General features: G+C 45.6%; 1 protein-coding gene across 2 annotated transcripts in view; it reads left to right on the top strand.

Annotated features, from left to right (window-relative positions):
- The window catches only part of MAPKBP1 (mitogen-activated protein kinase binding protein 1), a 103,207-nt gene that overhangs the window by 43,545 nt on the left and 33,267 nt on the right, over positions 1-26,395 (top strand). For both annotated transcript variants that reach the window (XM_009895692.1, XM_009895691.1), the window contains exons 3-9: positions 14,428-14,490; positions 15,122-15,179; positions 18,331-18,501; positions 21,411-21,548; positions 22,369-22,551; positions 23,717-23,877; positions 26,159-26,348. In XM_009895692.1, coding sequence (XP_009893994.1) covers positions 14,428-14,490; positions 15,122-15,179; positions 18,331-18,501; positions 21,411-21,548; positions 22,369-22,551; positions 23,717-23,877; positions 26,159-26,348 — 964 coding nt within the window. The remainder of the gene's footprint in view (positions 1-14,427; positions 14,491-15,121; positions 15,180-18,330; positions 18,502-21,410; positions 21,549-22,368; positions 22,552-23,716; positions 23,878-26,158; positions 26,349-26,395) is intronic.

Here is a 26,395-nt window from a genome sequence, read left to right on the forward strand (position 1 = left end):
TTAAAGTCCACAAAGACATGATGTACTGCTTCTTAAGAACCTCTGCAGTGTGCTGCTCCTGCTGCACATCCCACAGCTGGTCCCACACATGGGACATAAGCTCAGGGGACATTGTGGTAGGTATATATACAGAAAGTTAAGGACGTGGTGAAGGCAAAGAATATCAGTTGCTGCCGACTCCACTGCCTCTGTGTCCTCCTTTGTACCTGGTCCCAGTGCTGAGCAATCCCAGTTCTTGACAGAGACAGGAGAGCAGAATGGCGTGGTGGTGGAAAGAAATGCTCCCAGGATGATTTTGTGGAAGGAAATTGGGTGGAGGTTGCATAGGTGTCTCTTCAGTGGTGCATTTTGCATTTTTTTGAACATCAGTGCGTTTTTATGTGCAATTTCTTTGATTACTTCAAAGAAATAAGTAAAAGCTTTTCTTGTTCCACCCCTCTCCTCTTCCATACTATATACCTTTGAACTCTGACCCTTCGGTACCACAGCATGGCACACAATTGTGTTAACTATAAGCAACTTTTGTGCTTAACTGACAATGAAGTCGGGGGTGGTTTTTAGTCTAAGAATGAATTGCAGGACCCTTATTCTTGGCCAAGGAAGGCTCCTTGCCTGCAGTGTGCGTGCAGGCAGTGTGAATGTGCTCTCACCTCCAGTGATGGGAGATCGTGGAGAGGGCGTTTCTTTCCGTGTGTGATGCTGCGGTGGTGTGATTGAGCTGTAAATAAAGTTTGGTGGTGTGAGTAGGGCAAGTCTAGTTAGGTAGCTTCAGTCCCACACTGCCTCACACAACTGGTGTGGCAGGTCCAGGCACTGCTTGTGCAGTGTGTGTTGGGGGGCCAGAAGTATTAGCTGAGCTCTCAAGAAAGTTTATATTAGAGTGTGGATTCTTGCTGTTGCCAAAAATGCTAGTGATGAAGAAAGTGAGAGCAGGGAAATGGGAATGCTTTTATCTTTGCAAAGCTGCAATGAAAATTCTTGTGACAAAGAAAAAGCACTTGACTGCCCTCGAAGCTTCTCTGTGCTAGATTCCTGAGGCTGTGAGCAGGGAAAGGTAGGACTTCTTGGGGGTGTCCTGCAAGTTTGCTGCTGTTTGGGTTGCCAGACAAACTATTAGGGAGCACTATATAGCACGTGCTTGTTACTGCTTCCATCCTAGTTCCAGGGCAAATATTCCAGTTCCCTCAACAGGAGAGTGTTATCATACCTGTCAGAATAGCTACAACAGTTACTGTTTTAATGATTATATTGGTCATATCTGACTTTAACCTGCTTATTAAGAGAAACACTGACTGTCCTCAATCTTTCACTGTGCCAATCGTACCAATTTGATTTTTAAATTGTGAGGCAAGCTAGAAATAATCCCATGTAGATGGTTAGTTGGTTACTTTGTGCTTTGATCGCATTAACCAGCATGTGAACTAAAGGGAAGTCATTATTTAAAAAAAAAAAAAAAGGCAAAAAAGAAAAAGCAGTCCCGTGGTGAGGGTCACTTGCAGTTTATGCACAAAGAAATTGAAGGGAGAGAACAAGCGTGTCTGCTTTATTTAATAACAGAGCTAAACACTCTGGTAGAGCTCTGTAAGTGGGAAGCTTTGACAGGTTTGGAAAGCCTCAGTGTGCTAGTGGAATAGGGAAGAGGAGTGGTTGCAAAACTCCTGCTGCCTTGGCTATTTTGGAATATGTAGGCCTTTTCTCAGCTTGAAGCTCTGCAGGCCCCTGGGGTTTGCCCATTGCCTGAGAAAGGAGGGGGAATGGCATAGAGCAGGAGTGCCCGAAAGCCTGTGTACCTGCAGGTAGCGACCTGCTCTCTCCTCTACCTGCTCTCTATCTCTCCAGCAGTTATACCTCTTAGCAACCAGCGCCTTGGTGTGGCAACAGGACTTGCTCCTGAGCCAAGTCCTGAGCTTGCATAAGAGTGAGGAGGGGGGGGGGGAATGGGGACTGAATAGCGAAGTCTGGGATGAAAATGAGATACCAGCCGCCTCAGCTGAGCTCCACCCTTTCTAAGAATCTCAAAACAGGCCCTGTGTCTCCTGGCAACCTTGACACAAATCACAGAGGTTTAACTTAAAAGAAGTACATACAGTCCAAAGGGCATATGCCATCACCAGGTGTGAACAACAGGGAGTCCATCCTTTTCCTCTTCCTGGAAAATGTGGCACTGTAGGTGGTCTCAGATTTCAGTCCATGTCAGACAGGCAACAAGTTAAAGGTGAAAGAGCATCCTGTTAGATAGCTAAGAAGTGCCGTGAGGCGGTGTATTTTGTTTATTTTAAGCAAGCCCAGAAGTGCCCTGACTATTGCTTAGGAACCAGATGTCGGACTTGGCCCTCCCTGCTGGGCTAGCGCTGGAAGCCATGCCCTGCGCTGGAAGCCGTGCCCCGCAACATGCACACACGTGTACACTGGCCTGTTGTGCACCTGAACCTGGTTCTTTGGGCTGGCAGTCAAGGAGTGACAGAGCTCATACCAACCACTTCCTTGCCTTTGGTATCAGTTGCTATGATTTTGCAATGCTGACCTAATGCTTCTTAGTCTTGGAGTCTAACCCAGCCACGTTTCTCTGTGACAAGAGATGTAGAGATATGAGAAAGCAAAACTGGGTTTTATCATGATTGCTTCTCCTTTCAGGAAGGCTGTCTTGTCAGATCTCCTGACAACTGATGCTCATTAGTTTCTCTGAAGAAAAATTTTGGTGCGTTTAAAATGCTCTATATTATGCTGAGATACAGGAAAAGCAGAAGTAAATTTTCATCTTCCATTAAAGCTAGGGTTGTCACAAGGTTCCTAAGAAGATAACATAGGCAGAATTGAATTTTGCCAATCTGGCAATGTCTGAGCTGTTCCTGCTCTGAGAGGCGTGGGGCTGAGGCAGGGAGCCAGCGAGAGCTCTGGGCGTTTGAGCCTGGGAGCCATGGCAGGCTTCCCGTGGGTTGTGGCACCGAGAGCAGCTGGGGGCAGAAGCAGGCTTGCCCCTGCCCCTTCTTCCAGCATCTGCCAGCCTGACCTCAAAGGGCTCCGAATAGGCAGGGCCGGCAGGAAGCTTTATGGCCTTTTTGCTGGCCCTGGCAGCCTGCTGCCCAAGGCAACTGTGAGCTTTGCCATGCCTAGAGGAGCCGAAAACAACTGACCATTTGGAGCGGGTGATTATTTAACTCTGTGCTTTCGAAGAAGTGGGTTTGGTTTTGGTGTGTGTTTTTTTTTTTTTTTTTGTCTCTGACACTCTTACAGAGATAGAGCAGGGATTGTGCTTACTGAAGCATTCAAGGGGAAAAGCTGCTCCAGTTTCCCTGCCGCAGTGGGGGCTTTTGCCATCTGCTCTGGAACACAGGAGAGATAAGTGCCGGGTCAGCGGGCACTGGAGGGGCCTGCCCAGTGCCTTACATTCCGTGTAGCCATCCTCCCTAGGGAGATGGTGGTGGGGAGAGGGACAGACCTGCCTCAATCTGCTTCTTTCTGAAGGTTAATTAGATGAGAAGGGGAAGAGAGTTAAATTGTATTACTTTTTGGGTTGCTCCTTTGATTGATGCCACTTTGATATTGACTACACTACTTGCTCATGGTAAAACAATTAAAGCCCTGAGGCATCTGCCATGTGCTATCATGTTTGTCTCCTCCAGATGATTAGTTTGATGTGTAGATCTTTCTCCCTGCTCCTGAGCTGCTGAGGCACAATGAGGGAATACTCTGGCTGCACTTGCTGCTGGAAACGGAGGTGTTGACCAATTGCTTGCAAGCAGGGTATGTTTTTCCTGTAGGACTTGATTTTAAAGGAAGACACTTACTCAGCTTTTGAGGCTTTGTGGTGTGGTGGGATGTGCTTTTGCAGAGAAGCCTGTGCAGACCTGAAGTGTAGAGCCAGATGTTCCCATATAAGCCCAGCTGGGTCTGCACATCTCTGCAGGGAGCTGCTTGCTCCCAGTAGGGTGACTTCAGGGGGAGCTCCCATCTTTGCTCCTTACACTGTTGAGCTGGAAAGCTAAATTTGCTGAGCGCTTGATGGCAGATTTCATTTATTCTGCAGGAATTTTATTGTAAACTTTGCTTCTCTCTATCTCTGTCTTTCTTGCCTTTCCCTCTGAACTGCTGTTTTCCTGGGCTTTTTAATCTCTTTCCTTTTTTTTTTTCTTTCCTTCAACTTGTCTTTCCTTGCTGCTGCTTCTCCTAGATCTGTGCATTTTCTTTTCTCCAAGGCACTCCCCTTGGGCTTTGTTACGCTCAGTCTTGTTTGTAAGGACAGAGGAAGCACCCCTTCTATACACACACAGCCCATATATATAAATAAAACAGGCAAGAATTTATTGTCAGTATAACTGAATTCTTACCACTCTAATTCAAGAATCATTTTACTCTACCACTAATTATTACAGAAAAAGAAAGCATAATGCATTAGAATACTTCTGTATAGAAAAACTCTCAATAATTGTGATAATGCAACTAAAACTGTAACACATTTCTTCATTTCTGTTAGTTTTTCTTGGTGCTACACTCACCCTTCTGTTGCTCCTCTGGATTTTAAAGTCAGATGTTGGAGGGTAACACAATAAATCTTCAGCCTTTGTAGCCTTTCAGGAGTAGGAGTAGGATGTGGATATTGCTGGATTCTTCCTCACTCCAAGGTCCACTGGGTCATTTTCTATATGTTTGCTAACGCACTTTCACACCTTTCTCTTTCTTAGTCGGTCTGCAGCTCCATGATGCTCCTGAATTCATTATGTACGATGTCTTTCATGCATGTTGGATATGTTTTGTTCAGCTCCAGGTCTGTTTTTCTTTGACGGACCATGGGCGAGTTGTTCACAGCCACAGGGTCTCTGCTGCTAAGCATGTGCCTCATCTCTTATCACCCCATGCCTGTACTCCTCTGCACTGTATCCCACATCTTCATGTCTCAAGGCCTCTGCTATCATACCATGCCTGCATTTCTCTCCACTACATCGTGGTGTTAGTTGTAAATATCTCAGTCTACATAAAATAACTGCTTGTTACTGGTATTTATATAAAACTATGGTTGTATCACACAAAGATAAAGAGAAGTAAAACAAATTAGCCATAGACACCTGGTCAGTTAGAGAAATTGCTGTCACAGCTCAACCCAGTAAAACAGAGCTACAGGCAGGTCAAAAAAAGTTCAGAGCGAGCGAGCCCAGGAACCCTGAGGCTTTTCAGACTCAGTACGTAGCTTACGGGCTGTTGCCGAGAATGGCAAATCTGGGGGCTGTCAGCCAGATGCTGATCGAAGAGGGACTGGATCTTGAGAACAAGTGGATGGGTGGAGCACAACTGGGGAGCAAGAGATTCCCCGAAGCAGGTGTCTTGGCTGGTCTGTCAGAACGGAGAGTTATTCTTTTCTACTTGTTGATGTGCCTGTGACAGCCATAACTTTGGGAGGAGACCTCAGCATATGGACACAAGTCCTTTCTCCAGTATTAACATAGTATGCTGTGATTTTGTAGCATCCATCCTAGAAAAAGTTGCATTCCCTGCCTTGATGCAAAGCTCTTCAGGTTTTCAGCCGTGTTCAGGCTACTTGTTTCATCCCTCTTGGTCGCACCTGGGACCAGCCAGGTTCTGCTCAAGGCTCTGTTTTCTACTGCTTCTCAGTCTCTCCTGTGTGACTGATCAGCACATTTTCTTGTCGTGAACTGTCTCGGTAATCCTTTTATTCCTCCAGCCTTCCTATCATCAGTTGCCCATTGCTCTAGCCCCCAGGACTGCTGCTCATTTGCGGTGTTCAGTGGGTGTTTGCCAAGAGTGCTGAAATAAAATGCAGCTCTGCAACTCCCACTCCCAGCCCAGTTGATTTAATGCTTCGTGTAGGTGTATTGCTGGCATTGCTTCCCTGCCCCTGGGGAACTGAGTGGTTTTGGAGAGAGGGAGGGAGAAACGTGGACTCTATACGTGTGTGTTATAGTCAGCCATGAGCCATATGTATGCATGTGTCTGAATACATACCTATATACACACACATATATGTGTGTGTGTGCATATGCATTTGTTGTCAATGCCTTATGTCCTTTAAAGCTTGTCAGACGTGCAAGCTGACAGGCAATTCAGTGTGTGTATGTGCAGCTGTCACTTTGCGTGGCTTTGTTGTTCCACCTACCTTTGCTGCAGGCTGGAGGAGAGATGGGATATTCTGCAAGGCAGGGGAGATGGCCTGTTCCCAGTTCTGCTGGAGCAGGGCTTTATTCCTAGTTTCTCATCCATGAGATTTTTTTTTTTTCCTTTCCTGGCTTTGGAGTGTCAAAGGGAATTGGGGTGTTTTGAAGGTGAAGTCCCTGCTGAATCACTGGTGACTAGGCAGCCATGAGCCATAACGATTAACTGGAATCATTTTCATCTTCCTTGCAACTGTAATGATTCCCAGTTGGTAAGCTGGTTTAAATTATGTGGTTTTCCTCTGAGCCCTTTTCTCCCCTCTGCTTTCCCCACACGCTCTTCTTGCCCAGGTCTTTCACAATCTCTGTCTGGCTTAGCTCTTTGCCTCCCAGAAAAGGTGCCTGCTTATTGTGCGGCTCCGTGAAAAGCCGTCACTCTCCTGAGGGCACTACCACTGCGTCTCTGGCTCCAGCATGGCTGCTGTGGAGTTGCGTACAATTTACCTGGTGGAAGACAGGACTCGGGCTGTCTTTTGTCCCTGCATCCATTTCGTGCAAAGCATGGAGTCTAAGCCTGAATCATCACTCTGCCTTATGTTTCCCCAGTGTCAGAAGGGTCACCAGTTTTAAAACTCCTCCTCCTCCTCTTCTGCTCTGCCCACTTAAAAAGAAAGCTTGAAATAACCTAGTGTTGGAGGTTTCCATGCTGAGATGGAGTTTTCCATGTGTGGTAGTTCCTGGGGGGCCAGGATAGGTTGCAGTAAGATCGGCTGAACCTGCTCGAAATCACTGCAGCCAGTCCTTGTGGGCAGGCAGCACCTTCGCTCTGGTAGGAGGCGGGCAGGAGGACTCCTGCAGTTTCTCCTCTGTGTTCCTGGTAAATCTGAAACTTCGGTGGTGTCTATGTGTATGCCAGAAGAGGGCCCTGGATTGGTCAGTGTACAGTCACAGTCTCTGCTCCTTATTGGATCTTCTAATCTATTTATGTCTTGTGTTTTTTAAAGTCTTTTTAAAGTGTTTTGGATGTGTTTTCAGATCTGTGCATCTGTTCTCTGCCATCTGCAGCTTGAGGTCAGAGACACGGCTGGTTGTTTTAAAGATATAGTCTGGTGGGTGTAAAGGTGCTGTTGAGAGCTGCCAGTGGAAGCTGTTGGCCGTGCACAGCAGGAGTTTGTGTTTGCCCTGTGCAGGGCAGGAACTGAAGAGAAGCTTCTTGGGCACTTAGCTCTGTCCCCTCATCTGCAGGAGAGCCTGTACATGTAGACAGGCATGAACCACTCTGGCAGCAGCAGATCATGAGGATGGCAGCATCCTTGCCAGGTGGTGGGGACAGCATGTTGCCTGTTTTTCTCAGTGTCATCAGATCACATAGGCACTGGTGGGTTTTTTGCCAGGGTGGGGGGCATTTTGAGGGTCCCATGTTTGGGGACGTAGTATTTGTTCTCCTGCATGGCTTGCTCTTCTGTCTCAGTCTGTTGAAGGCTGAATAGGAAGTGAGCTGTCACTGGTGTTACCCGACCTCAGCTGAGGATATTAATCAGAGTACTATCCTGTGGCTGTGCAAAACAAGTGATGCTGGGCAGAGACAGAGAGAAGCTGTTGGGCTCTTTCATCTTGTGTTCCTTCACACTGGACACATCTGCCCTATCAGTCGATGCAATGGGCAATGTGGAATTCAGTAGGCTGAAATAGTGGGGGGAGCAGAGGCTGCCCTTGTCCCTTTGGGCATTATCCCTACAAATCCTTCTTGGCAGTTCTGCTCAATTTACTGTGCTGCTCTCCCTCTTCACAGAATTCACAGAATTCACAGAATTCACAGAATTCACAGAATTCACAGAATTCACAGAATTGTTAGGGTTGGAAGGGACCTCTGGAGATCATCTAGTCCAACCCTCCTGCCAGAGCAGGGTCACCTACAGCACGTTACACAGGACAGCGTCCAGGCGGGTTTTGAATGTCTCCAGAGTGGGTCTTCTTGTGTGTGTGTGCCCACCGGCTTAAGATATCTCTGAATGTCAAATTTCTGGAGGCTGTGAGAATAGTCTGGGCAAGTATCTTAAAATCTGCCCTGTTCTTCCCTAGGCCTGGGCTTTTGGAGACAAGATATTGGACTTTAGTTTGGCCTGATTCTTTGTATGGTTTTTGGAGCAGAGCGTGTTCTGTGGTGTGTTTGAGCTCCCACTCCTGCAGATTTGGGGCGCCACACAGTCTTTTAAACGGAACAAACATGTCCCTGGTTGGCAATTAGAAATTCCTATACTATTAGTCTAGCGATACTCTAAATGTATTGCTCACTTTTTTTTATGAAGTAGGTTTCTTCAGTATTCGTGGCTTTTCATTAGCCTGTGTTGGTTTCTGAAGTGTGAATTTAGCTGCATCTCTCAAGCTCCCACCTTTCCAATCTTCTTGATCGTGAATTGGTGTGGGGAGCTCTGAAGGTTTTTCTGCTCAGGCAGCGACACCCAAATCTTAACCTCTCAACAGATACATCTTTCTTCTCAGCATGCATTTAATTAATGTAGCTTGCATGAAAATACCTATTCAGTTACATAGTCACTGTGCACATCCTCTCTCCTCCTTGTTAACCCACTCCCAGTACTGGCTGTGAATTAAAGAAGCTTTTTGGCAGGAAGAGTTGCCACATAGAAAATTAACACCAGCTTTTGTAGACACTGCTTCACTCTGATCAAGCTTCCCTTGGCAACCAGTGCAGTGTAAAAAAGATTTTGTTCTTATCAATGTCTTTTTTCTTTTTCATGCATTTAGTGCGTAGGAAGCTATTGCGCTCTCATTTGAATAGCTCTGGGTGGGGGGAAGAGAGCAGAGTATGGGCCAGAAATTGAGAAATGGACTGATTTTGAAGGGATTGGGACTGTTTGCTCTTTTCATTTATTCTTGCAGCAGCATGAAAGGAATATATTGTGGGGGAAAAAAAAAGAAAGCCAACTTTTGTTTTTACATCTTAATGGAATTTTCTTTCCTCCATACAGCATCCTCTTTATAGCATAGGCTGCATATATTTAGGAGGGGAGGACTTGACCCATGAGCTCTGCCTCCAGTCATGTGTCCCACAAGATAGGGCAATGCTGAGTTGATGGATAACGTGGAAAGGAATGCTATCACAGGCTTTTAATTTTCCCAGGCGCCCTGGAGGAGACCATGGCCTGCAGAGGAAGGAAAGAGGAAGACTGACTTCTGCAGAAATATGTTTTTTATTAGCTTGCTGAAGAAGGGTGAGGAAGAAGCAGGTGGCTGTGGGAAGGCAGCTGAGACTAGAGGGATGTGCGAGGAAACAGGAAGACAAGGAGAAGAGTAAAATGCCCAGGAACTAGGATTTGGTGAAGCCAGTAGAGGAAAAGGCAGACATAAAGGTGGGGGGAGCTGCATAGAGTGACCCACTGCTGCTGACTTAGTGAGTCAGATACTTCATGTAAATGTGATAGTGACGTCCAATTCCTGTCCATTCCGCTCCTATATTTAGCTTAGGGAAATTGCTTCTTTTATTTTTTGTTTTATTTTTTTCCTCTTGCTGGAGCCAATGGAAACTGCTCTGACACTCCCCCCCCGCCTTTGAAACAACACCATTTCTTTTATCTGCATGTATGGTGCACACATAAGATAGGGCTGTGCCTTCATGGAAAGCTCTACAAGGAACCTCTCACCACTTTCTGGCTGGCTGTCCCAAATGGGCTTCCTGATGGAGAGAGCTCAGGTTGTCTGCAAAAACCTTTGACATTGCTGTGAGAGCTGATTCTGTCCTTCCCTTGTGTTTGAGGTCACCTGATCATCCCACAAGAAATAGGAGAACTGGGAGAGATTCCACAGCCAAGTTGTTTTTAAAAGCTGTTTGCATCAGGAAGGTGTACTTAAAGGTGGTTGGGTGGCATCATAGACGTAGAAATAATACCTTTAAATATGTTTGCCATTGACAATGGCCTCAGCAGGCACCAGCGTGCAAACAGACAGGACACTTGGTCTCAGCTGGCTGATAGGTGGTTTGTACAGCAGTAATCCATACAGCTGTGAATAGTTTCTATAAATGTCTTGGAAATCCGAATATACTTCAGGATTAAAAAGGTGCTGTGGTCATCAAGCGCTGCCCGCAGCTGCTGAGGAGGTAGGGTTTGTGCTGAAACAAGGGTGATAACAATGTTTGCCTTCTAAATAGCTAGTGTGTGCCAGGGTCAGTGTTTCTCTCTGTAGAGGTCCTATGTGAGGTGCTTTCGGAGCTAGTCTTAGTTTGCATGTTGACACTAGCATTTAAAAAGGTCTCTTCAGACAAAGGTGTCTTGCGAGCTTGAATTTGTTTTGAAAGCTTCAGTTTGGGAAAGGGGTGGGGTGGGTGGAAGAGGTGATGTGACCATTATAGAAGTGTAGGTTTGAAGTACTTTCCTTGGTCTACATCCACAATTGGAAACTAGGAACAAAAACATGAGTGCTCTGTTTCCTCACGCCCTTTCCATCCCTCTGGCTGTAAAATGTTGAATGCAGTCTTGTAAAGGAGCAGACAAAGGTGGAGGATGGATAGGTGGGTGTGTGCTCTTGTATGCAATTAATTTTCCATGGTAATTATTTTTATTATTTTAACTGCTGTAAGATTAAAGCCAGCATAAACAGAAAGGAGTAGATACTTTGAGTCTCTTGAGAGCTTGGTAGCCTTACTGGACTTGGAGGCAGCGTGGAGTACGTGGGTCAGTGATCTGACCATTCATTGTCTCCATTCCCTTTATTTTGCTAGACTAATTTCCTTTGCTAAAACAGAGCACGCTCAGAGTACTAATGGGCTCTGAGCCCCCTTGTTTGGGGAACCGCTGCAGGTTCTGCTGAAGAACAACTTGCTGGCTGCGTGGGGTGGAGGGAGCTGCTCTGGGGCCACACTGAGCTGAGCTGTGAGTGTCTGAGCAGTCAATTGAACCCGCCCTGAACACTCAGAAGAGATTAAAGTGCTAGAAATAGTTAATTTCTGCTTGTTGAGGAGGTGTGCTGTCTAAGATGGAGTGAACTAGACACCTTCCCAAGCATTTTGAGAGGGAACCAGTTTTTGAAGTCAGGTGCTCCTGACTCCCAGAACAGCATCTGTATCCCGGAGTAAAATATGGTTTGTGGCCTGCTATCCTGCTGGATAATGTGTCCTTGGAGTTGGCTGGAGTCTTCATTGTCCTTGTGTATGGCACACAGGAGAGTGATGGTGGAAAATCGGCATGGGACAGCATAGCAGTGGGGTAGCTTTTGTTGGGTAGCAGCTAATTTAAGAAAGCAAGTCCAGAAGACTAGTTTATCCTGGCTAAATGACTTTATTGGTACAGAAGGTCATAACCAATTAGCAAGTTGTGTTAGCTGTTAGCTTCCAGCTCAACGTAACCACGTGCAATCTTATTTCACTGAGCCTATGAGTTAAAATTACTTTTTTGTGGCATAAATCAATGCTTGCTGACCAGGAAGAAAATACTGTAGTTTATTTCCCTCTTCCCCCCTGGCCCCTTTCAGATTGAGTTTTTTAATTATGGGTCAAACTCAGTGAATAAAACATAGGGGTGGCTAAAGACAGTTAAAATATCCACGTTTGCTGCTCTGGCACTAGAAGCCATGTGGCTCTTGGACTGGTTTGTCGATTCGCCTTGCTGTGTGAGCTGGGTGGTTCTTACCTTCACTGTGAGGACTGGACTTGGCCAAGGACTTGGAAGCAGGGAGGAAGCCTGCCAGCAGACAGCCCACTCTGGAGTGTGGTTGAGCTAAAATTCATGATTGTAAGTGGCCAAAGGCTCTGTCATGTAAGTTAATAATGGTAAAGCCCTGGACCTTCGTGGTTCACTATACTATTCTAGGAAGTGGTTTGTTTTCTCTCCTGGTTTGAAGACCATGGTTTGTTTTTTTGCATCTTTCCTGTGGTTTTAGACTGCGTTCAATTCTCTGAAGTCCTGTTTTTCTGCAGAGTTCCTCACAATAAAACAGTAACAAATTTAAGAGCCGCACAGGAAAGTCTTTGCCAGGATTTTGTCTCTTTCCTTTATTCTTTCTGTGGGTTTTTTGGGGTTTTTTTTTTTTTTTGAAGCTTATTTTGAGCACAATTCATCCCTGTCATAAATCGGCAAGATTTTGGTCCATTAACCCTATCCAACTCCACATAATGGGGTTTTGCTTTGCTTTTCTGATTAGCTGGAGGCTTGGGATTAGATAGATTTTCACATCTGCTAACTTCCTATTTCATATCTTGTGATTTGCGAGGCTTAACCTCCTCTGACTTGCTAATGGATCACAAACCACCTGCTTCTTTACAGTAATCCCTCAGAAATATATAGCATAGCTTTGACTTGAAACTCTCCATATTGGTTCCCCAGGGTAAGAAGTGCAGAAGGATCAATCTGAGTTTGAAAAAAATGCTTATTTACATTTTCCCTGCTCTTCAACAAAATTACCTCTCTAACCGTGGCTGTCTGCCTTAACTATTAAGAAAGCTTGGTGCCTTTATTGCCTCGGCCTTTCGGGTAGGACATGGGTGGAGAAGAATAGTTTAATGGGAGGGCACGTACCTTGTCAATAGTTGGTACTTTGGAGGTTAAAGCTTTGGTACCCTCTGACAGTGTCCGCTTTGAGCTAGCAATGTTAATGGAGTGTGACAGCTTCAGCCAAGGACTCTGAGCTCAAGGTCTTGGTGCGTCAGTCCTCTCTTCTGCTCTCTTTTCCATTTCAAAATTTACACCCGTTCTGGCAGGGTGGACTTTCAAGGGAAAGGTCAGCTGCCCGGGCTAGGTGAAGAGGTGCCAGAGATGTCATAGGTCCCCATCAACCCTGAGCCATGCCTGCAGCACTGCTTGCCCTGCTTGCTGCTGGGAGTGCGGAGAGGGGCCTGGAAGGACACGGCTATTGTCGTGGGCAGCACGGCACCGAGGTGTGCTCAGTCCTGCTAAAGCCCTGCATGTGAGTGTGTCCTGCCCATGTTGAAATGTTGGTGAGGTCTGTAGTTGAGGTGCTGCAATGGGTTTCTGTGATGCTTCAGCTTTTGCCTTTCTGCTTGGCTGCTTCAGGCCAACTCCTCTACTTGTCTATCCTCGTGTTCCTTCCCTTGACTGATGTCTGTAGCCTGGCACGTGTTGCAGGCAAGCCCCAGTGCTATGGTGACGTCAGTGAAGTCCCCAGCGCAGCGAGGGCTGCTGGCAGTGGAGCAGGGGCATCCCACAGCACTCCCCTGGCACCGCAGTGAAGGAGGAGCCGGCACTCTCCCAACACTGACAGCGCGTACTAGCAGAGGGACAGGCAAAACCCACAACTTCTGTTTCAGAGATGAAGTGAGAGATACGGCACAAGGGCATTAGAGCAATTGCTGTTCTACCTGAGACCAGTTTTCCTTTCTTTTTATTCACTTAACAGTTACCCTTTTGGGAGGGGGCAGTAAGGGCCGTGTGTTTTCTGCTACCGGTGGCTGCCGCTCTCTGCTATGAGACAAATGCTGTTGTGTGTGTAAGGTGTTTGTGGAATGGGGAAGGCTCCAATATTTGGGACTGCCCCAGGCTTCTTGTGGTGGGCTGAGGCACCAAGGCAATGTGCCATGGACAAGATCAGTGGGGAAGTTGGGCCTCTCTTCTCCCTCCCTTTGTCCCTCCCTGCCCCGCAGTCAGCGACTGTTTTGCTCCCAGTGGAGGTGTTTACGTTGCTTACCAGGCGTTTACTACTGGTTGCTTTGGCAGTTCATCTTGCTGAGAAATTTCTGCAGAGCCCCTGAGCAAGTTGTTTATTCAGATGCGTGTCTTGGGTCAGTAGTTTTTGGCATCATATATCTCGCCTTTTAACGGGCCAGCCACCTCTTGTGCTATACTCAACAGTTTTTCTCTCCTGCGGAGCGTAATGGCCAGGCACCGAAAGTTAGCCCCTTTGCCTCCCCTTCTTCTCCCCACCTCCAGGAGCTTTTCTGAAAGATCCGCTCTTTCCTTCTTCCTGACCTCCTTACTGTGTTCTAGGCATGCTGGTTTGGTGCCCAGCTCACTTTTATGTCAGGGGACATAATTCATAAGGGCCATTGCACAAACTTTCATGGTTAACCTTTCTGTCCAGTTTGAGCAATCAGAGACTCAGGGCTCCCAGATGCTAGAAAGGTAGTTATTTATGGTACCAGCACATGTTGCTCCTCAACATGGGAGAAATTTGTGATTCCCCTCTGGGCTGCTCTTTTCCTTTGCAATTTCTGGTTAACCCCAGCTCAGCCTGTGAGGTTAGGGGATGAAATAGCTTTTTGGGGCTGCTGGTCTGCCAGCAGAGGTAACTCTTTGGTTTCCTTTATACACAAGGTCACGTCAATTCTTTTTGTTCTTCTGTTTCTTCCATCTAGGTGTGTTGTTGTGCTGTTCAACCCTAGAAAAAATAAGCAACACCATATTCTGAACAGTTCCAGGTGAGTGAAGCTTTAAGCTGGGCTTGCTTTCTGTGGGAGGTGAATTTCGAGGTTTTTACAGCTTGAGTGAAGTTCAGGAGCTGCTGTTGTTCCAGGCTGAATCCCCTCAGTGAGAGCTGCCTTGGGGAGAGGCTGCCTGCTGGTTTGACTCCAGCTCCTTCTAATGTGAGGTGCTATTGCTGCTAACGTGAGGTGCTGTTGTTGATGAGGCACCACCTAAAACATTGTCATCCTATGAGGAACTGCTAACAGGTATGGCATGGAGGAAGTCTTACTAGAACTCCATGGTATCTGATTCTGCCCCCCGCCCCTGCCCCGCTCCCCGTCTGAAACTATGACCTTGTTATTGAAGCCAGGACCAGGATGTGGTCCTGCATCTGGAATAAAGGCAGAAGGATGAACCTTGGCTTTTGGAACTTTTCCAGTGCTGTAGGCCTGATCCTTGAGACTTGGGCAGCAGGGAATCCCCATGGCAAGTGTTAGGCCTCTGGTAAAGCAAAACCATTGTGTCAGACTGTTATGTGTGATTTTAGCCTCTTTCCAGTTCATCCCAACCTACTCCCCAGTCATGATGTATTGAAATGAAATCACATGTTGGAAATGTTTCTCAGTGTCATTTTCTCTGTTTTAGGAAAACAATTACAGCACTTGCTTTCTCTCCAGATGGAAAATATTTGGTTACAGGAGAGGTAAGTGTGAGAGGAGAGAGGGTACACCTTGTCCATCACATTTGGAAGCTGGGCAGAGGGTGGCTTAGAAGAAACAAGCCAGTGAGCTGCCTTGACACAAGCAAATCTATTTCAGTGGGGCATCTCTGGATGGACCTACTGGCTTATGGGTGGCTCTGGGTGCTCCTGCTGGCAGCTTTCCTGTGTGTTCTCATCGGCTTGGAGGATGGATCTTCTGGGGTGGTGTCTGTGGGCTGAAGGTAGAGTGAAAATAAGTGGAAGGACACACAGCTTGGCTCTGCTGTAGCATCAATGAAGAGTTGTTGGATGGTCCTTAATATTGGTCTGAGTTTAGCATTGTCCCTTTAGGATTTCAGGAAGTAATTGAAGCCAGTAACAGTGTTGTGGAAAAAGTGAAAAGTGCATGTGGAATGGAGCCTTAGGAATAGTGACAGAAGATGCTGGTGCCTGTGGTTTGGCATTGTATGTTTGGCTCGGGGCGACAATTGCTTCCTCTTTCCAAACATGCCCAAGGGGGAAAATAAGGATGAGTGCACTTTCTGTCTGTTCTGCATTAGAAGTTTAAGATGTGTCATGAGGTTGGAATTGCTGGATGTTAGAAATCCACAGAAATGCTGACTGTCCCCCGTATGGTTGGGCTCAGTCTGCTCTTGTGTGTGATTAATGGTAATTTACTGCTAGTCTATGCGTCTGTAAGACGTGGGGAGGGAGCATGTGTGAAACAGGTCCACTTCTGATCCTCAGCCACAACGAAGAGAAGTATGTCCCAACCCTGTGTCAGAGCTGTCAAGGCGGAGGCTATTCACTCCAGAGGTTCCTAGTGCAGCCACTGTGATTACAGCTGCCATGTCACTGGGTGGCTCCCAAGCTGGGCCTGAATCCTGCATGGATCAGGCCAAGGATAGAAACAACGCTGTTTTGGGATGGAGGCTACCTTGACACAGGAAAAAAAGTACACACAAATTTTCTTTTAGAGCATCAGAGATTGTTGTTGTTATTAGTTTTTAAGTGAAAGCATGAGATTTTATAGCTGTAATTTTCTTTAATGCCTCTTTACTCTAGAAGTCTTAATGTAATAAAACCCCCTTTATATTAAAATTAAAATATGTAATATATAAATAGACATAATACTTTTTTTTTTCTCCCTGGTGTTCAGTTCTGATTATTTTGGTGCCTTTATTTATTTTTCTTTCTTTTTTTTTTTTTTTTTTAATCTCTGTTTCTCTATTCTTTTCCTGTGCAGTAGGAAAAGAGGTGAAAAATGAAGTGGGTATTTTTCTTGCCGACAACTTAAACTTTTCAGTTTGAAACTTATTTGGTGCAAATGGCAAGTTCAGATTTATTTTTTTTTTTTTTAAAAAAAAGCCTTTCCAGTTATACTTGAAGGCTTTTTTTTTTGCCTTGTCGCAAAACATGTCTCCTCGTGCCCTGTTGTAAGACCATTTCTCTTTTCAGTATCCTCCCACGTGTCTGATACTTGAGTTACTACTTGGTGTAGTAGTGTCCCCTGCTGGTGTCAGCAGTCTCGTCTTAGTTCAACCTCTGTCCTGTGGGTGATTCCATAGGGAAATGCTTTCTGAGTTCACTTTGTCAAGCTCACTTTTAGCAGCCTCATGCTAATTCTGCCTAGTGACGCCTTAGTTTTCTGCATGGCTGGCTTTTCAGGAAGGAGACCACAGAAGTTAGTCCTTGGCTGACACACATACTAAAAGTCTTTTGAATATTTCAAATACAGAGGGAGTTTTTTTCTTTTTTTTCCTCTCTTTTTTTTTTTCATCCCCCTTTCTCCCCGTGGAGGCGTGGATTCCTTATCTGTAGGAATCGTGCAGAGCTCTCTTTTGGTGAGCATTTTTTTAAATGATGCAATATGAACTAAATTTGTTAAAGTTTTGGGGTGTATGCTAAGACGCTTGGAAATATATACGTATGTGTATATATATACACGCATATGTGTATGTATATATATGTGTATATGTATACACACATATATGTGTATGTGTTTAAGTACAGCACTTTGAAAAGCAGCTGATTCAGCTCATTGTAACATCTTGCCGGCCACCTTGAGACCTGAGCTCTGCCTTGCAGGAGGGAGAACTGTACCAACTGCAGTAAAAATCTGACCACGGCATTTTTCCAGGCCACAAGCAGTCACTTGGCAAAGCTGTTTATCAAGATAATTAAAACATGCATGATTCTGAGTTTTTAAAGCTTTGACTGCTCCTGGTGATCAGACTTGCCTCTCCCACACAAATTACTTGCTTAAAACTGATCAGAGAAGGTACCATTTTGCCATGTTGCCATGGATATGTTATCTTGCAAGCTACTGTTTTGACAGACTTCAATGTGAAATCATAAGCAGGCTCTTGAGTAGGATTTGCCCCTCAGGCACGTTTTTGGCCAGTATTTCATCTCATCTTGTTCATCTTGTTTTATTTTGGTTTAATAACAATTAAAAGAATAGAATTGTCTGGCAGGAGGTGCTGAACTGGCATTTCTGAAGTCTATGACCTTCTGTTTCTCTGGAGAACAAGTGTAAAATGAGAGGCTCTGTTCCCTCAATGTCTTTTTCTCTGACACTACCCTGTCCATACTCTATCAGGTAGGATGCATCTGTTTGTCACCTTTGTGACAGAAATAATGCTGCTAGTCTCCCAGAGGCTTCTCTCAAATGGTGTGTGATAGTTATCAAAACAGCATGTCATGTTTTTGTACGGCATGGCCTGGCTTGAGGTCTCGAGTGTCCACGTTGTGTTAAGAGCAGAGACTGTGAGGGCCTTTGGGTTCACTGAGTCCCAAGATATGATCTATTATAATCCTTTTCATGAGCTGGCTGTGAGTTCCCATTGTAAAGATCAGGGATGTACATTAAAGGTATTCTGGTCTCTGGCTGATTTGTGAGTAGCACAAGAAATGGATTAAAGCGAAGGAGATCATATTAATTCTTTCAGACACCTGCATATACTTCTTACGTTGTCAGTCTCAACCTGGGCTTTAAAGAGTCGAAGGAACTGAGTTCTAACTTCTAACCCTGTTTTGTAAACACCATCTAGACATCTTTTTCCGAGCCTTCGCATATGTGTGTGCTTCAGTCTGTCAGAACTGACCTCGGTGGTTACATATCCTGTTCTGTGTCTGTTCTTGTCCCCTCCAGAGCGGACATATGCCAGCAGTTCGGGTATGGGATGTGGCTGAGAGAACCCAGGTGGCTGAGCTGCAGGAGCACAAGTATGGCGTGGCCTGCGTGGCCTTCTCCCCCAGCTCCAAGTACATTGTTTCAGTGGGGTACCAGCATGACATGATTGTCAACGTCTGGTCATGGAAGGTAAGTTCTCCAGGAGGTTGGGCGGACCACAGGGTGCTGCTAAAATATAAAGAGTGGACAGTCTGTCTGTAAACTGTTTCAGTTCCATCTTGCTCTCTGCTTTGTTCTAATACTGTTATTGTTGTTTGTTTTTTGACATTTATAGACACAGACAAGTTTGGACATGAGAGAATGCTATGGTCCCTTAGGGAAGGTCTAAGTCACTTCAGTGAAGGGATATTCTCTATGCTTGGAGACGTGTGACATCTTGCTGTCCAGTCAGAAAAGCTTGGGCTTTGAAACCTTGTCAATGCCTTGTGCTTTTTTAGAGGCTTATTAAAACTAATTTATGAGGTTGAGGAAGGAAACGCTCATCAGTCAGGGATTTCTTTTGTGGTATAGTGGATATTCTTGGCTTGTTTTGGTTTTGTTGTGTCAGGGTTTGTGATACTTTGGTCTCATCCTTGATGACTGAGAAAGGGAACATAAAGAAATCGCAGGGGGTGTAGGCTGATGGAGGTAACTGTCTGCCACTGGGTTGGGGCAGCACTCTATGGAAACGTAGCCCATGTCTTATCCTCTAGAAAACATTTAAGTGTGTGTTGTTTCTATATATGAGAAAAGAAACATTTATTGTCAGTAGGCTTGGAGTCTTCGTATTAGTAAAAGCTAAGCACTTACTCAGCTCCTGCTACCTCAGGTGCTGTAACCCTTTCTAAAAGAGATGCAATTTAAACCAAACTTCAATGTATTGGTTAAATCTCCTATGATCATAGAATCATAGAATGGTTTGGGTTGGAAGGGACCTTCCAACAAAGGGATCATCTAGGGCTTCCTTCCCTACCTTCCATGAGACCAGGTTACCCAGAGCCTCATCCAACTGGGTCTTGAACATCTCCAGGCATGGGACATCCACAGCTTCCCTGGGCAACCTGTTCCAGTGTCTCACCACCCTCAGAGTAAAGAATTTCTTCCTCATATCTAATCTAAGTCTACCCTCTTTCAGTTTAAAACCGTTACCCCTCATCCTATTCTACACTCCTTGATAAAGAGTCCCTCCCCGTCTTTTCTGTAGGCCCCCTTTAAGTACTGGAAGGCTGCTATAAGGTCTCCCTGGAGCCTTCTCTTCTCTTGCAGCTTGTAAGTCTGTGCTCATTTAGTATGTTACTCTCTTCACCACATTTCCTGTGCTGTAATTTAAGATCTCACTGCATGAGCTGAAGTTTGACCTTGCTATTTTTTTTATAGCTGAACTGTGTAGTGATAAAACCTAAGTGTGTATGTCAGTGTTGAAAATTGAGTGCTCAGCGTTTTGGTTCTTTCTAGTTATACAAATGAAAGCAGTGACTTGGAGATGGTCATAATGCATGGCATGTGTGGGACTGAGTACAAGTAGCTTTGTTTTCCCTCGCTTATGCAGGTTTTTCTGTTCACTGTGATCCTATTTATAATTATGTGCATGAGAGCTTGTGAGGTAAGGACTGTCTCACTCTTCTGTGCTGCAGAACACACACTTTAAGCGTACGCTCCAGACTGTGACTATTGGGAGGTCCAGCTAGCCTCTATTTTTGCAGGCTGGGTATCAAAACTAGAGAGACTTTACCTGACCAAAGTCAAAGAAGAATAAGAGAAAAGATGTGAGAACAGATCTCCCGAAGCACTTTCCTGCACTTCTAGCCACAACCCTTCTTCTATCTACTGTGCTGCTGCTGCTTCGATTTCTCTGTTTTTTCTGGCTGGGACACTTGCTCAGTCATTTGACTGTGATGGAAAAGAAAATCCATGTTGTCTGTCGGATCCCCTTGCTTCCCTGAAGAACGACCACAACAATGGTCCAGATGTTGAGGTCTGCAAGGGTTCTAAGCTTTTTCTGTGTGCTGTCTCGAAAGAAATTATGTTAATGGCCGTCTCCCTTGCTTTTTCCCCAGTCTGGGTTGGAGGGTCCTCCGTGGTGATGGTGCATCAGCCTAGACTCCTCTGCTGCTGGTTTCTTCAGTTCTGTTAGCTGTCTGACGGGGCCCTCAGTGTGACGTGGTTTGTGTGCTTAGGGCATTATGTCAGGAAGACCAGGAGCAACCAAGTCTCTAAAAGGAGGGGTAAAGGAAACAGAGCAAGAATCAGAAGTGGTGCAGTGTTGTCAACCATATGCTGCATGGTTGAAAACCCACCACAGACGGAGGGGAAAATTTTTTGTTCTGATTTCCACCAGTCCTCGGGGAAAGGCAGACAACAGAAAACTGAACATTGGTGTTGTGAACAGGGAGCTCCTGCCATTTCTGCTTGGACAGTCTCCATTCCTGTTTTCTTCCCTGCCGTGTTCTTCCTCCTTTCCCAAACTCTTTGATGTTTTGAGGTACACATTTGAGGTGTAGCAGATTTTACTTTGTCCCTTCCAATACAGGCACGGTCTTTTTACATTTTGGGTCTTTCGATAAAGCGTCATGTCTTTAAATAGAAGAGAGAATTTATGGAGGAACCAGTACTGTTTTCCCTGCGGAAAATACCTGTTCCCCATCTTGAGTGCCTTGCCCTCATTGTTGCCTTGAGGCTGGGAGAGCTCCTTCTTGTGCTGGCCTACGTGTGCTTTTGCTGTTTAGAAAGGGAAATGGGTTTGCTCTGAGCTCCCGGTAATTGTGAAACCAACATGTCAAGGCTCAGACGGCAACTTCCTGCAGGCACTAGTGCCTGCTGATTTGTTCTCAAACCCAGTCACTGTGAAGCGGTATTGAATGTAAATGTGAATTGTGCTATCTGCCAAATCAATGCTCCCAGCTAATGCTGGGGAAAGTATTCAGGGGTGAATGGGGAATAGTTTGGGCCTCATCTTTTCCCTGCTGTAGAACATGTACTGAGTATGTGCCTGTAATTGAAATGAGTTTCCTTTGCTTCTGAGCAAAGAAATTAAGCTATCTAAACAATTATATTTCCAGAAAAACATTGTAGTGGCAGCCAACAAAGTCTCAAGTAAAGTGACAGCTGTGTCATTCTCAGAGGACTGCAGTTACTTTGTCACTGCTGGAAATCGACACATCAAGTTCTGGTACCTGGATGACAGCAAAACCTCCAAGGTGAGAGAAGGTGCATCAAGGCCAAGCTGTGAACATGCGTTTGCATCTCATGGCAGGGTGGATTTTGCCTCAGTGACCTGTGGGAAGTGGGAACTCTTTGGTTTTTCTGGGATTCAAGGGTAGCCCTCTATCCCTGGCTCTTAAGTCTCAATCTCCCCACGGGCTGGTGGCACCAAAAGCTTGTCTTATCCTGCGTGGGAAGGTAGGGACATGGCTCCTGGAGTTCTATAGCAGCATGCTTGTTCTTTAGTAGTCACATGTACTGAAGGACGAAAAAACCTAGAGAAGAGCTGCAGTCATTGAACTCCTTGGAGCACTGAGGAAGGGCAAGCTGTTTGATGTCGGTATGGTCATATCAAAAGGTTGAGAATGTTATTTTGAAGCATCGGCTAAAGTGTTTAAACTTTTAGCTGTTCTATTCTTCTCTGGGGGACAGAATCCACATATGGTAATTCTTCTGCATGCTCATGAACAAATGTTCCTACTTCATGCTTGGACCCTGCTTTGGCATTTGGTATAAATCACAGAAGGGTTGTTCTTCCAGTGACTGATCTGCTGTCTCTGGGTCATATGTTCGAATGCGCAGTTCTGGTGGCATTGACAGTGTTCTGTTCCACTGATGTGCTAATACTGATGGTCTCAATACACTGTGCAACCAACGGGTCTGCAGCAAGTAAAACGGGTCACTACCTCTCCATGTAGGCTGTTTGCAGCGCTCTTTCTTCGAGGCACTTCAGCACTCAAGAGTTGATGTTCTAAAAAATGTCTGCCTGCCTGGAGTGCCTCGCTCTGTTTCTAACACACTGTTTTTTATTGGTAGGTCAATGCTACAGTCCCCTTGTTAGGTCGCTCCGGATTGCTTGGAGAACTGAGGAACAACTTCTTTGCCGATGTAGCGTGTGGAAGGGGCAAAAAAGCTGACAGCACCTTCTGTATCACATCCTCAGGCCTGCTCTGTGAATTCAATGAAAAAAGGCTGCTAGACAAGTGGGTGGAGCTGAGGGTGAGTTTTGAATCCTCCTGTCCTGCAATATTTGTGCCTGCTGAAGCAGAGCAGGAACAACAAATAATAAGGGCACTCAGGGAATGCAAGCTGACCACCAGCAGTGAAAGTCATTGGGCCTCTGCCACTTTGTGATTTACTCTGGAAGGCCACACAAAAATAGCATTGCTTCTTGGCAAAGGGATTTTATTAATCATTGAGTCTCTTTCATTCTCAAGCCTCAGCGTTACAGCTACTGCCCTTCTGGCAAAGCAGTGTCCTTATGTAGCTTTGGCAACCCCTGTGTTGTCCCTCCTGGCTTGGCCTGCACAAGTCGGAGTTTTAGGATTCTGATTTCTAGCCACTCTGCAGTGTCTTACTTGGCTTGGGCATCTCAAATGCAGATCCCCAAGGTGCTAGTTTGTTTGGCTATTCTAAACCATCAGGTTGGCCCATAGTTAAGAAGGTGATCGTGCTTGCTTTCCTTTCAGTTGAATGTAGGATGCCCACCTGAACGGATCCAGTGTATTAAAATCAAGGGAAAAATCTTTCCATGCTTTCACTCAAGTGAAATGCCTCTTCTTTTCTTTCCTTTCCTTTTCTATCTAAAATCTGCCTTTCACTCTCGCTCAGAATACAGACAGCTTCACAGTAAGTTGGAAAAAAGTTTTGCATTGAACTCATCCCCTTATCACCATGCTCCATTTTGTACCATTTTCTGCCATTTGTACAGATCCCAGTGGGAGAGGGAAGAAAATCCATTTGTTTGTTTTCTTATCCCCTTGTGACAGGTAACGTATTGGCGTGCTAGTACAGGGTGAGGTGCTGCTGGCCTGCCCGTGGTGCTGAATGTCACAGAGGAACAAAAAACAATGTTCAGAGTAAGACTCAGCTGGAGAAATTGTGTAGCTCTGCTGATCTCCCACCACAGTGGGTGGCAGAGGAACTGGGCTTTTTCCTTAATCATTTGGAATCTGCAATGGACCTTGGCTGGGAAGCTCCTCAGAGAGGAAAATTGGATTTTTAGGCTTTTCCTTACTCCCAGCGTTTGACTTCACTTCACTTCCACTCTTCTGACCATGACTCCTTTGTCTGTCAACTTGCTGTTCTCCCTGTCGTGTGTCTGGTGACCTTTGAAGTGAGAGCGCATTGCTTATTTGCCTTCTTTGTGCTGTGTCCTCCTCAGACCACTGTGGCAAACTGCATCTCTGTGAATCATGACTACATCTTCTGTGGCTGCGCTGATGGCACCGTGCGGATTTTTAACCCTCTGAACCTTCACTTTGTCACCACACTTCCGAAGCCGCACTTCCTGGGAACAGACATCGCGAGTGTCACTGAGGCCAGGTACTGTGGAGAGGTGGAAGGGAGCAAGGGAGGCTCATGGGGGTTAGAACTGTTCCTCAGACCTCTGCCATCTAGAGTGTGCTCTTTTTATGGATTTAAGTTGGCAGCCTGTTGCAGATCTCTCTGAGTTGTTGCAGCCTTGCCTTGCGTGGCTGGGCTACAACCCAAAGCTGGTTGCTGGACTGTGCAGCATATCTTGCTCCTCATATTCTTGGGATTGCTCAGATCTGGTGTCCTTTTGACATTGGTTGCTATGAGCAAGCAGGCAGAGGGCACAGGATGCTGTGGCACACTTCAGTTGTTCCTGTACCATGGCACATCGTTTGCTTATCCCTGGTAAGGGCCGAAGGCTCTCCTCTGTAGCAATATAGTGATGTTGCTACAAGATGCTCAGACTCTCGTGGGGCACTTTTTCAAAGGCTCCCATGCAATCTTTTATAGACCCAAATCTCTGACGGTTGTCTGTAGTCTTTCTTCTCCCTCTATTTTGTGCATTCGTTGTCTTGTTTTCCTACCTTGCTCCAGTATTTTCTGTCTTGGCTCTCTATTTCTCACCTTCTGAGATGGGTAATGTGATTTCCGTACAGTTCTGTCTGACAGCTTGCAGAGGCTTATGCTAGAGAAAACCCTTCATCTGTTGTTGTTTGCCAGTCCTGGTTGGAGGCTTTCCCAATCTTCTTCTGTTGCCCTCATTCAGTAGTAGGAAAAGAAATCTAAAGGTGTATGAATCCACCAGCCATCATCCCACTGGATATATGGAGTTCCCATGTTCACAGATACATACTCTTTTTGGGTTTTTTTTTTTTCCTTCTTCTTTTTTTTTTTTTCTTGTTGTGTTTCAACAGGTTTTCTCTAAACTTTTCTTGAGAACTTGAGGTAAAGATTCAAACAGTGCACTGTATAGTCCTCCTTCAGGAGATCAGTGGGAGATAATGATATTCCAATAAGGGAGCTGGAAAAGGAACTCTCTCAATTTAAAACATTAGCACTTTCTAGTAGTGCTAAAGTTAGGCAATTGTATACATGGACTCTTTAAAAATACTCTCTGCTGCTCTCATGCATCACTCGAGCAGAAATATTCATATGATTTTTAAATATGTATTTGTAGCACTGATTGCAATCTTAACAATTTTTTTTTTTTTCACTTTCAAAGAAGCTTGAAAACACAAGACTCCTTATATTCCCATGCATGCCAGAGCCTCTCTGTGGGATGCCAGTTGCCCAGAACGAACTGCCCACAACTATATCAATGACTTGATTTTTTGATAGGATCTGGGATGTGCTCTTCTAGCCCTCAAAGCTTTGCACTTGCGGAAGTGGGGCTCCAGTTGTCTGATGTGCTACATATGCTTTGGCTCTCATTCCTGTATCTCCGTCAGTCCTTTTAAATTACCTGCTCTCAGCACCCTGGCACTCTAGTACCTTATTCCATACCATTAGCAGCACTGTGGGAGGGCTGTGTTCACCTCAGGTCAAGAGCACAGCTCCTTCTTTACCTGCATGGCAGCAGGACTTAACAGAGGACCCCTGTAGAGGAGATACGGGGTTTACATGGCATGATCTTGGTCTAACCTGGGGAAAGAGGTTTTTCCTTGTTCTGCAGAATTCCCGTTTTTAAGTTTGCATCAGAGAGCTTGCCTATCTAGAAAGGATTGTACCCATCTGCAGTTGCCCGTCGCATGAGCTGCTGCAAGCAGGACCAAGCTGGCCTGTGTACAGGGCGTGGGGCTGGAAGGGAAACGTGTCTGACAGGCGACCGCTGAAATGAATCATTCCTTTGTCCCTTGTGCTGGTGTGCTCCTGTCTTTTGAGTGCAGTACTTACTCAAGACTTGGTCACGCACAAGAGTAGTTGCTGCAATCAGTAAACAAAATATAGTACCCAGCAAAAGATGATCCTGCCCCTCCTGTTTGTTTTGAGATTATTTGACTTGGATTTTGCCACCTGGTTATGCAGGGTTAAATGGTGATGATCTCCACTGACAATCAAGTGTCCTGTTTGGTCTTTCTTCAGAGAAAGTCAATTGCCTGTCTGTGGTGGGACTCTGGATTGGATGGCAAGGAAAATGACTTTTGCCGTGGGACTTTTAGGCTTCGTTTGGGACTCTGTTTTTTCAAGAGACGTGTATTGCCAGCCAGCTACTCTCTCTACCTATATGTGCCATAGTGTATTGTTCACCTTGCCAGCGCCCTGCAGAGAATCTGAGCTCTTGTGCTTCACTTCCTTGCTCTGACTGCGGGAGAATGCAAGTTAACCAGGCTGTTGTTCTGTCTTTGTGCAGTCGTCTTTTCTCTGGTATGACTGATGCGAAGTATCCAGACACGATTGCCTTGACCTTTGACCCCACCAACCAGTGGCTTTCCTGTGTATACAATGACCACAGCCTGTATGTGTGGGATGTCAAAGACCCGAAGAAAGTGGGCAAGGTGTACTCTGCATTGTACCACTCTTCCTGCGTGTGGAACATTGAGGTATGTTGTCTGCAGACACAAGTGTTGGATTGCAAGTTGCAGCTGAG

The sequence above is a fragment of the Charadrius vociferus genome, unplaced genomic scaffold (genome assembly GCF_000708025.1).
Source record: "Charadrius vociferus isolate BGI_N301 unplaced genomic scaffold, ASM70802v2 scaffold111, whole genome shotgun sequence".
NCBI lineage: Eukaryota > Metazoa > Chordata > Aves > Charadriiformes > Charadriidae > Charadrius > Charadrius vociferus.